The following is a 10,436-nucleotide window of genomic DNA, read 5'->3' on the forward strand; positions in this document are numbered from 1 at the left end:
ACAGGAGCGAGCAGAGCTGGAGAGGTGACTGGCGTCACCCGAGACCCTGGCGGTGGAGCTGGGGGCAGGCACCCAGGGGTCCGGGTGGGCCGCTTCCGTGGACAGGCGAGCGGAGGCTGCCAGAAACCTTTCCCATCTCTCCCTTTCCTCTTTTATTTAATTAACATCAACCCCACGCAGCATGCGGCCAGCCATCTTTGAATTCAGTGGCATTTGGTGCTGTCACGATGTCGGTGTCGTGCAAGCACCTCCTGTATCTACTTCCCAAACATTCGTTCCCCTCACCCCCCGAGGGACACCCCACCCCCATTCAGCACCGCCCCCAGGGCCCGGCACCCACCCATCCTCGTCCGTCTACAGATTTACTTACTCTGAGCATCTCACGTCAGCAGAATGATAGGGACGTGGACTTGACGGCTGGCTTCTTTCACTGCCTGACGGTTTCCCATCCACGGCGGCGTGGCAGCTGTCAGAGCGCCTTTCGATGGCTGGAATCATTCCACTGGGTGGATAGAGCACATTTTGACTTTCCATCCTTTGTGGATTGACATCAGGTGCTTGCCACCTTTTGGCAATTGTGGATAACGCTGCCATGAACATGTGCATCTATGTACTTGAGTCCCCGTTTTCATGTCTTTGGGGCGCAGCCAACTCTTCACCCTCCTTTGCTGGCTTCCCAGCTCTGACCACCATAAAAAATCACATATATTCACGTCTTTGTTGGCTCCCTTGATGACTTCCTCTTCACCCGAGGTAAGCTCCTGCTGACTAGGGTCTTTGGCCGTGGCTCAGCACGCTCCCTGACATAGATCAGTGATCCACTGTCCGTCATCTATTGTATAATCGTACGTCTATTGTAAATCCGTTGTCACCATAAGTCTGTGAAGTGAGCTCCTCCAAAACTTAGTGACTTAACACAATGACCAGTTACTACCCACCCACCCCGGTCCTGCGGGTCAGGAATTGAGGCTGGGCCCCGTTGGGTGGTTGTCACGTGGGAAGCTGGGGCAGGGGGCAGGGGCATGAAGCAAGAACGCAAATCACAAATCATCACAAAATATGGTAAGTCGTGTCCCAAAAGCCCCGGGGAAGAGGGGAGGCCCCTGCTTGCTGGGCAGGATGTGATCTGGAACTGGACACAGGGAGGAGATTTCGGGGGACGAACAAGGTCGAGGGCGTGAGAGCCAGCAAGCAGCCCGTGAGGCTGGATTGTAAGGTGGAGGGTCAAGTGGGGAAGTGCCTGGGGCTCGAATGTCAAACAGAAGAAGCACCAGGGGGAGAAGATGGCGAAGGCAGACTGGGCACGTGGCATCGCGCGGGAGGTTCCCCCTTTCTCCTGCCATGAAAACGTGTGGAGGGTCCCTCTGCGACCTCCAAATAGCCCCGCAAGCCAATGACTGCCATTCGTGTCAACCTCCCACCTCCCAAAGCAACGAGGGAGGCATGGAGAAGTATGTGCCCCTGTGTTCGAGCCCTGGCGTGGGTGGGGATCTGCTCGGAACCTTCCCTCCCACCGCCGTCCAAGCCAAGGAGAGAGGACAGGACAGGGTCACAGAGCCTTGAGCAGCCCTGTGTGCGGGGCAGCTGCGTGGCCCGGAGCCTTCAAGCGCTAGGACACGTGACGATGGTTGTGACCAAGTCCTGCCCCTGAGAAGAGAAGCTTGGAAGGAGGGAGGAGCCCGCGTACCTCAAAACCAGGAAGGATGTGATCTGGCCAGTGGACCCTGTCTCATTCTTACAGGGAATAAGCTGGGGGTAACTGGCGTTTAACTGTTGGCGGGTCTCCCAGGATTATTTCTGTGATCTGGCTCTCAGGGGTGAGCTGATGGAGCGGACGCTGGACCTGCCAGGCTGAGGCCCACACTGGGGCCCTGCAGTGGCGGCCACCAGGTGACGGGGGACCCCACCCCCGTCATGCCTGCACAGGGCTTCAGGGAATCCACAGCAAGGCTGCAATCTGCGCTTAAGAAGAAGGATGGGCTGCGTCTCAACAAGCAGAAGCTGTCCTAAGCCCTAAAACGTGATGCCTCACATGATCGGGTCGTGACTGTGGCGCCCAGCTTCAGCTCACAGCCCGGCGGCCCTGGGACGCACAGCTCAACAGGGCGGCCGGGGGAACGGGCAACGTGCAGCTGGAGACACCAGGGGCGGGGACAGCACACCTGTCCTGGTGGAGGATGGAGGGCGGGGAAAGGAGCCCCCTGCTGTCCCAGGTAAGCCAGTGCCCTGGGGGCCTCCACCCCCCATTGGGAATGTCTCCGCCTCAGAGGACCCTGGCCCCGGGTCCCACCCTGAGCCTGGCCGAGGGCTGGAGCTAGCCGGTAGGTGGACACCCAGAGGAGCTGACATCAGGATGGGGGTTTTACTGGCCAGGTGCCTTATCCTCACCCAGCACCTTGCTGCAGTTCTGAACCGTTTCCTACCCTGGCCCCTGGGCTCCCGGGGGGGGGGGGGGGGGAGACGTGCGGAGGGCAGCACATGGCCAGTGGGCGGTGCCCCTTGGGGCCTTCGGGGCCTCCACCTGTCCTGCCCAGCCCCCGCTGCTGCTTGTGGACTGGAGGGCTCTGCTCGGTGCTGAAGGCCCCCCTGCCCTCCCCACCTCCCCCGCCCAGGCTGGGCTGGCACCAGCGGCCTGGCCTTGTGCTCCTCCTGCCCGTTGGGGTCTGGGCGGGGGGGAATCCTCCTGTGCTCCAGGTGCCCAGTGAAGAGGATTCCAGGCGGAGGGGGCCGGGGGTGCAGGAGGCTCGCTGCTGGTCAGCTGGCTTGGCGTGGAAGCCCTGCCCGAGGTGGGGCCACAGCAGCCTAGATCTCCCAGATTTCTGGGGCAGCCATGCCTCTCCTCCCTGCAGGGGGACAACGGAAGTCTCCGAGGGCTGGGAGGGGGTGGGGGGGATTTGAAATTGAGATTGACCATGAAGGGCCCAAGCGGGCAGACTTTCTCGCGGCTTCCGCAGATCCCCGCCGTGGGCTGCTCCTCCGCAGGCGGCCCTCCTCTACTCCCCACACTTGGTACAACCAGCGCGGCCGGGCGCGGCCGGGGGTCCTGCTCAGGGCCAGCCCGGGCCCCTTCCAGCTGCCCTGCGAGCCCGGCGGGTGCAGCCGTACGTGCAGCTCGGCGCTCAGAGCGTGGCGCCGACGGAGGGGTCCTGGCCGCTGGCTGGCCTGACGGGGGATGTACACGGCGCCGTCCCCGGGGCCAGCCCTTCGTGGTGGGGTGGGGGAGTCCCCCTGGACTGGCGGGGTGGGGAAGCCCCCCTGGACTGATGCTCTGGCTGCCACGTGCCTGGGGCCCACGGCCTCCGCGCTCAGAGGGCAGAAGGGACGGGCGTGTGCTCGCGGACACCTGCTGCCCAGGATCGCCTTGCTTGGCGTCCACCGTGAACGGGCCTTCTGGCGCCTGGCTGCATGGGACACGCCCGCTGGAGCCTCCCCGGCCGCCCCGGGCCTCTGAGCCTCTTCCCTGTTGCCAGGCCCCGACACCTGGCCACCAGCAGGTCACCTGCCTGTCAAGTATCATGTTGCGCCTGAGGTCTCCCTGTCTGTTCCTCGTTCCTCCACAGGGCGCTGGGTGCTGGGCCCTCCCCGGGAGCAGCCCACTCACCTCACACCACCCGGGGCCGGCACCCCGAGAGGACCAGATCTGGCGGGCTGGGGGCGATCCGGCCTCCCCTCTCCCCTTGGGAAGCAGCTGCCTGAAGTACCTGACCTTCCTGTTCAACTTTGTCTTCTCTCTGCTTGGTCTGCTGGCCCTGGCCATCGGGCTCTGGGGCTTGGCAGTCAAGGGGCCCCTGGGGAGTGGTGGGGTGGCCCTGCCCAGAGACCCCATGCTGGGGCTGGCGCTGGGGGGGCTGGCAGTCGGCGCAGTGAGCCTGGCAGGCTGCCTGGGTGCCCTCTGTGAGAACGCCTGCCTGCTGCACTGCTTCTCTGGGGGTCTCCTCGCCTTCCTGCTGCTGGAAGCTGTGCTGGGTGCCCTGCTGGTGGCCCTGTGGGGCCCACTGCAGGACGGCCTGGAGTACACCCTGCGTGCGGCCGTCGCCCACTATCAGGATGACCCCGACCTGCACTTCCTCATCGACCAGGTGCAGCGTGGGCTGCAGTGCTGTGGGGTGTCTTCCTACCAGGACTGGACAAGGAACCTGTGAGTCCCAGAGGCCACGGGGCAGGCGCGGCAGGTGCAGGGGGCAGTCCCTGGTGGTCAGCAGGCCACACCCGCGTACACCCACATGGATACAGTCGCTGGCACACGAGTGTGCGCACACACGCACATACACACACTCAGGCCCAGGCCAAACCCCGCCTCGGGTTTTCACCAGGACCAGGTGGACAGGGATCTTAGTGGGAGACTGAGCCCGCAGACTAGGAAGTGAGGAGTGCTTTCAGTGAGGTCGTCATGCAAAACGTCTGAATGTCAAGTGAACTTAGGCTCTTGGGGACATCGCTGTGGACTCCACAGGTCTCCCTCCACGGCGTGTGTCTGTGCATGTGGGTGTGTGTCTGTTGTGTGCATGCGTGTATCTGTGCATGTGTGTGCATCTTGCGTGTGCATGTGTCTCTTGTGCACATGTCTGTGTGTCTATGCATGTGTCTGTGTGTGTGCATGTGTGTGTGTCTAGGTCTGTGTCTGCATACGTGTTTGTGTGTGTGTGTGTCTGTACATGTGTCTGTGTCGTGTCTCCGTCTGTGTGTCTGTAAGCATTGTCTATTTAGGAACATGGCACGGTATGTTTTTACATTCTGCTTGAGGACAACTGACATGAGTAGTGGAGTCATATAGACACCTGAGAACCAGCCACCAGTACCCAACTAAAAAGTGCCAGGCATTCTAGAAGCATCCACGTGGCCTTCTCGTTGGTGGGCCGTGTGTGACTGGACTGTGGCAGCCCCCGTGGTGTCAGGAAGGGTCCTTGCTTGGCGGGGCCCACTCTTCCGGGAGACGAGAGCTTGTGTGTGAGGTTGGGCGGGGGCGAGCCTGCGTGTGCAGAGGCCGCCGCGTGCAGGACAAACCGTAGGAAGCGGGGCATCGAGTGCACAAGCCCGCGTGCGCGCATGTGAGTGTGCGGCCGCGGCGGTTTGAAGGGCAGGTAAGGGGCACCCGCCTTGGCACCGGGCCCCGCACCGTGGGCCCCGCCCGCAGTCTGAGGCCCCTGTGCCCTCACAGGCACTTTAACTGCAGCTCCCCGGGAGCCCAGGCCTGCAGCCTTCCCGCCTCCTGCTGCATCCGCCCCAGGGAAGATGCGGCGGCCGTCAGCGACCCGTGTGGCCTCGGAGCTCTGGGCCTGGATGAGGAGGCCGCTCAGAGGGTGGTGCATCTGCAGGGCTGTGGCCCCCTGCTGCGAGGGTGGCTCCGCAGGAGCCTCCGGGCCACTGGCGTCTATGCGATCGCAGTCGTCGCAGTCCAGGGGGCCGAGCTCCTGTTGGCCGCCGGGCTGCTGAGGGCCCTGGCGGTTCGCAAGGGGCTGCTGCAGAGCTCCAGAACCGCGGGGACGGGGGCACCCAGGGAGAGGCCCCCTGCCTAAGTGGCCCGGCTGGCCCAGGGCTCACAGCCCAGCAGGACACCCAGGAAAGGCATCGAGTCACCATGCATGGCCCAGACCCCTGGTCTCCTCCACCTGCTGTGCCTCCCGCCCCATGTCCACCTCCTTCCCTGTTCCCTCAACCCTGCTAGGGCGAGCCCCCTGCCACCACTTGATGTCACACTCTTTTGGAGACTTTTGTCCTCAGCCCCTGAGCCAGGCATGGCCCCCCGCCCCACCCCACCCCGCCCACACCGCCCGAGGCCTGTGTAAGCAGAGTCTGCCCCCCCCCCCCCCCCCCCCCCCCCCCCCCGGCTGCTTGGATGAGGGGCCTGGCCAGTGGGGAGGGCTCGCGCCTGCCAAGACTGGATGGAACTCCATCAGGCCTCCACCTCTCTGCCCTGACCGTCACCTCCAACCCCCGCCCAAGGCTCTAAGCCCCCCAGATGCCTGCCGCTGAGGCCCAGCCCTGTGGCCCCACTCCCCTACCACCGGCCGGCCCTTTCCCGTCCACTGTGGTGGCCGGAAGCAAGACCCAGGCGGGAATAAACTTTCGTGAGATGCATGGCTCATACGGTAAATGGCACCAGTCTCAAGCGGGCAGCGTGGGGACTCTTCCCGACGTGAACACGGGGACCCGAGGCAGGGTCAGGGGCCCACGGCAGCGGGCTGCTCTCCCTCCTCCCTGTGGCCACCCAGGCTGGCCTTCAGCGCCTTCAGTTACCGTGAGTTTTTCTGGCTTTCACATAAATGGGATCACAGAGAGCCCTTGCCAAGAATCACCATCTGGTCCCTGTGGGATGAAGACACCCCACAAATGCCCCTGGTCTATGTGGACACACACTTGGGTGGCTTCCAGGTGGCAACTGCTGCTGGGGACAGTTTTACTAGGCCTGTGCGTGCAGGTGTGCCCGATTCCCCAGGGTGCGGCGTCCGGGTGGGGGGGGACTGCGGGGTCACTGGTGGGCACCTGTCCAGCCGCAGTGGACATCCAAGGACGGGCTGGCTGGGCCACTCGGCTGACTGCCCACTCTCCCTGCACCTGTCCCCTCACCTGGGCGGCAGGGCTGCGCTCTCCTCCTCCCAGCCTCACCAGTGCTGCCCAGCCCCCGACTCCCGGCCCCTGACCCCCACCACCCCCCGACCCCCACCGGCCAGGCTCTGCATCTAATGGGTCTCCCTCCTTCATGGCCTGGCCAGGGCCCCGCTGCCCCCAGCACCTTCATCCATACAGACCTGCACCCTCCAGCCCTGCCCCCCTACACACTCCAGACAAGTGAGTGGGGGCCACACTAACTTTACTCTGAAACAGGGACAGCAAGCATGGGCAATGCTGGACAGGATGCTTCCTGCTGCTGTGTTGGCTTCAGAGGGCTGCTGCTCTGAGGCCGCCGGGGACCCCCCCCTTGCCCACTCAGCTCAAGGGCGCCAGCTGGGAAGACTAGTGAGGGGGGCTCGTCCTCGTCACTAGACCAAAGGAGGGGAGCGGGGTGTGATGCACATTCCTGGGACACCTGCCTGGCCTTCCTGCCCTAAGAGAAGGTCTGTGGGCCGGTGTTTGTGGAAGTGAAGCAGGGCCCGAGGGGTCCTGCAGGGAGCTGGTGGGCTTCTGGTAATGGGCGTCTGGGGGCTGAGGCTGCCACCCTGCGAGGGTCTCCAGACACACACTGGGCCATCTGGACACCGCGGGGGGGGCCGGCCTCCTCGCAGGCACCCGGAGCAGGGGGCGGAGTGGGCGGCAGGGACCCTGGCCCCAAGCCTCTGGGTCAGGCTCTGGCGCTAGATGATGCCGTACTGGGCCAGTTCGTGCAGCTCCAGGTGGTTGAAGGCCTCCCAAGGGCAGATGACCGTGATGTCTGCAGGAGAAGGGACAGGGCATCAGGGGGGTCGTGGCCCTGTTGTCCACGCCCAGAGGTCCTCTTCCCAGGGTGTCGAGGGAAGCGTACGGGTACAGCACGCCAGGGAGGTGAGAGGACAGCGAGGGCCCCTCGGTGCTCTCCGGCACCTCCAAGTACCCGGCGAACCCACTGAAAGGAGCAGCCCCTCGGTGAGGCTAAAGCTCGGGGTTGGGGCAGAGGACAGACAGGCTTGGGGCGATGCCCTAGGTAAGCTCCGGCTGGAGACAGCACAGGGAGCACAGGGCCCCAGGCCCACGGCCCGCGGGAGAGTTGGGGGATCTGGGAAGACCCTAGATGCCGTCATACCTGTCCCCAGGCCTTCCATTCCAGGGATGTCGTCCCCAAACCTGCAGGACAGAGTGGTCAGGGCCAGTGGCCAGGAGGAGGGGAGTGGGGGTGCATGCGGGGACACAGGCTGGTGCGGGGGCTGTGGCCCAGTCACTAAGGGGCAGTGAGTGTGGTCCTCAGGGGGACAGTGCCAGGGGGCCCCGAGCCCTCCCACCTCCATGCTGAGGAATGAGGGGCACCACCACAGCCTAGTAGGATGGTGGGACCGACCTCAGCCAGGAAAGGGTGGCCGCCCCCCCCAATTCCTGTGTAGCCTGCGGCTGGGCCCCTCCGCCAGCTCTGCTTACCCTTGGACGCCTTTCTTGGGGGGCTTGCTCTTGAACTGCCTGGTTTGCCGCTGCTTAAATTTGGGGGGCCCTTTTCTGGGAGTGACGGGCCCCCCAATCACCCTGGTGGCCGACCGGATCTCGGCCTTCGGTGGCTCCAGGTTCATGGCCAGGTTGGCAGAGAACCCACGGCGACGTCTGGCTTCTAGACTCCCTCACGCTGTGGGCTGGGGGCACACCAGTCAGCCCCCCTGCGGCTGCCCCCCTTGCAGGTCTCAACCAGATGAACAGAGGAAGTCCTGGAACAGGAGACCCAGGGGGCCCTGAGCATGACCCCAGCAGGAGCAGCCAGCCAACTCCACGTGGGGCTCCACCTGGGGTCAGGCAGGGGGAATGAGGCCCCCAGCTGCACCCCCTCGGGAGTCTCCCCTTCTGCGTTCCCACCCACCGCAATCCCTGGGGGCAGGGACACCCAGTGTCATTCCTGGTGGCCGGGCACCAAGCAGTGCCAGTAACAGTCAAGGGAGAATTGGAGGGCAGGGTGCTGGGCAGGGAGGGGCCTGTCTGGGAACCAGTCCCGAGCTGAGCTGAGCAACCGTCTCCCCACCCCCACCCCGCAGTCTCTTCCCTCTCCTGGCAAATCCGCTGGCCACTCACTGGCTCAGACACTGCCTTGGGCAGCAGTGTGTCAGCTGCGGGTGTCCCTGAACCCGCTGCACAGGGTGACCTCCCCTCTGCCTCTCCCTGGACACCCTAAGCCCCACTGACCCTGCTCAAGGGCAACTCGGCTTCCCCTAAGCCTATTAGCACCAGAGGGTGACTCTAATCTCTCAGGGCCGCTGTGAGCCTAGAAAGTTCCGGGGGTAGCTCATGACACAGACAGGAGCCCCTCGCGCCAGATGCCCAGGCACCACCCCCCTTGGGCCCCCTCTGCAGTGCCTGAGCGCAGCCTCGGGCCACCACCAGCTGCTGGCTACAGCATCAGGGCTGGGACCAACGGGTGGGCGAGGACAGGTGGTCCCACCGGGGGAAGGCTGCACCCCACATGACCCTTCCTCCCTGGGATGTGTCCTCTGGGCCAGAACCTGCACCAGCCCAGGAGGTGCACGGGGTCCACGGCGGCCAGCAGCAGGCCTGGTGGTCCCGGCTGCTCTGGCCCCTGACGCCCACGTCCCCAGCCCAGGTGGTGTAGGCCCAGCCGGACCCCTCCACCTGCCCCAGGCCGTGGGCCCGGTGTGCACACCCCAACCCATACAGGACGGCTACTCTCAGATGCCGGCCTCGTGCAAACCACCATCCAAGCTCTCCCAGCTGCCCCAGCCCCAGTCCAGTCTGCGGCCGATGCCCACTCGGGTTAGCTGAGAGGGTGGCCCTGGGGACTGCCTGCAACCATCACCTGATACAGGGGAGCCGAAGGTGACTGGCTGGGAGCCTCTCTGGATAGGACAGACCTCAGTGTGGCAGCGAAACGCCCGCCAACTCCCCGCCCGCTGAGCCTCGGGTAAGTGGCAGCCAAGACAGGCCACTGGGGAAGGTCACTACTCACCAAGCCCTGGGCAGGTCTCAGGGTCACGGGTGTGAGTGGCCAGGTATCCCCCAGCAGGGTGCCGGCTGGCCATTTATCCACCTTCTGGGTAAGCTGATTAGGATTGTCCCCTGACCCTATACTAATGAGATTGTCCGGGGCCACTCAGGAGGGTGAGGGCATCACCACGGAGGATTTAGGAGACAAGGGAAGGGGCCCGGGTGCAGTCAAGTGCTCGAAGGAACGATGAGGTGGGACGGGGTCAGGACAGGGATGGGCTGTGCCATCACAACCACCGGAGAAGGGCAAGACTCTGTTAAAGCTGCTTGTCTTCAAAGCAAAGAACAAACTGAGCTGGCTGTTGTCTTGGGACCCCCTCCCCCCCACTTTGTCCTCTGACCTTCAAAAAACCTGTCTTCACAGCCCCCAGCGTCCTGTGTAGTCAGGCCACTATCTACTCTTTTGGGCTCACCTTCTCTCTCTCACCTCACTCTATATGCTCCCAGCCCCTTTTCCACCGCAGGATCTTTGCATCTGGGATCCCTGGGTGGCGCAGTGGTTTAGTGCCTGCCTTTGGCCCAGAGCGTGATCCTGGAGACCCAGGATTGAATCCCACGTCGGGCTCCCGGTGCATGGAGCCTGCTTCTCCCTCTGCCTGTGTCTCTGCCTCTCTCTCTCACTGTGTGCCTATCATAAATAAATAAAAATTAAAAAAAAAAAAAAGGATCTTTGCATCTGCTGCACCGTGTACCTGTCTCATTGCCTCTTCCTGGGGCCTCAAGAGCGCTGCCCAGGGGTCACTTCCTCAGGGCAACCCCTCAGGATAGACCAGGATGCCTATTTCATAGGGACTCATGGAGGCTACAAGTCCTTCACGTTTACAGTT

General features: G+C 63.7%; 2 protein-coding genes across 3 annotated transcripts; one reads left to right on the top strand and one right to left on the bottom strand.

The window, feature by feature from the left end:
- Positions 1 to 3,270: 3,270 nt before the first annotated feature.
- On the top strand, positions 3,271 to 5,747 carry TSPAN10 (tetraspanin 10). Its single transcript, XM_077850484.1, has 2 exons — positions 3,271 to 4,138; positions 5,159 to 5,747. The coding sequence occupies exons 1-2, from the start codon at positions 3,516 to 3,518 to the stop codon at positions 5,514 to 5,516; spliced, it is 981 nt and encodes a 326-aa protein (XP_077706610.1). The 5' UTR covers positions 3,271 to 3,515; the 3' UTR covers positions 5,517 to 5,747.
- A 1,047-nt stretch (positions 5,748 to 6,794) lies between these two features.
- On the bottom strand, positions 6,795 to 9,876 carry PDE6G (phosphodiesterase 6G). 2 transcript variants are annotated; one of them, XM_077854609.1, is made up of 4 exons: positions 9,572 to 9,876; positions 8,047 to 8,324; positions 7,718 to 7,758; positions 6,795 to 7,369 (listed from the first exon to the last, which is right to left on the bottom strand). In XM_077854609.1, exons 2-4 carry the CDS (start codon positions 8,190 to 8,192, stop codon positions 7,293 to 7,295), a joined length of 264 nt encoding a protein of 87 aa, XP_077710735.1. In that variant the 5' UTR covers positions 8,193 to 8,324; positions 9,572 to 9,876; the 3' UTR covers positions 6,795 to 7,292. The 2 variants fall into 2 exon arrangements, with proteins under 2 accessions (XP_077710735.1, XP_077710734.1); XM_077854608.1 differs by lacking the exon at positions 9,572 to 9,876 and having other exon boundaries at positions 8,047 to 8,575.
- Between the last annotated feature and the right edge of the window lie 560 nt (positions 9,877 to 10,436).

The sequence above is a fragment of the Canis aureus genome, chromosome 16, assembly GCF_053574225.1.
Source record: "Canis aureus isolate CA01 chromosome 16, VMU_Caureus_v.1.0, whole genome shotgun sequence".
Classification (NCBI taxonomy): Eukaryota; Metazoa; Chordata; class Mammalia; order Carnivora; family Canidae; genus Canis; species Canis aureus.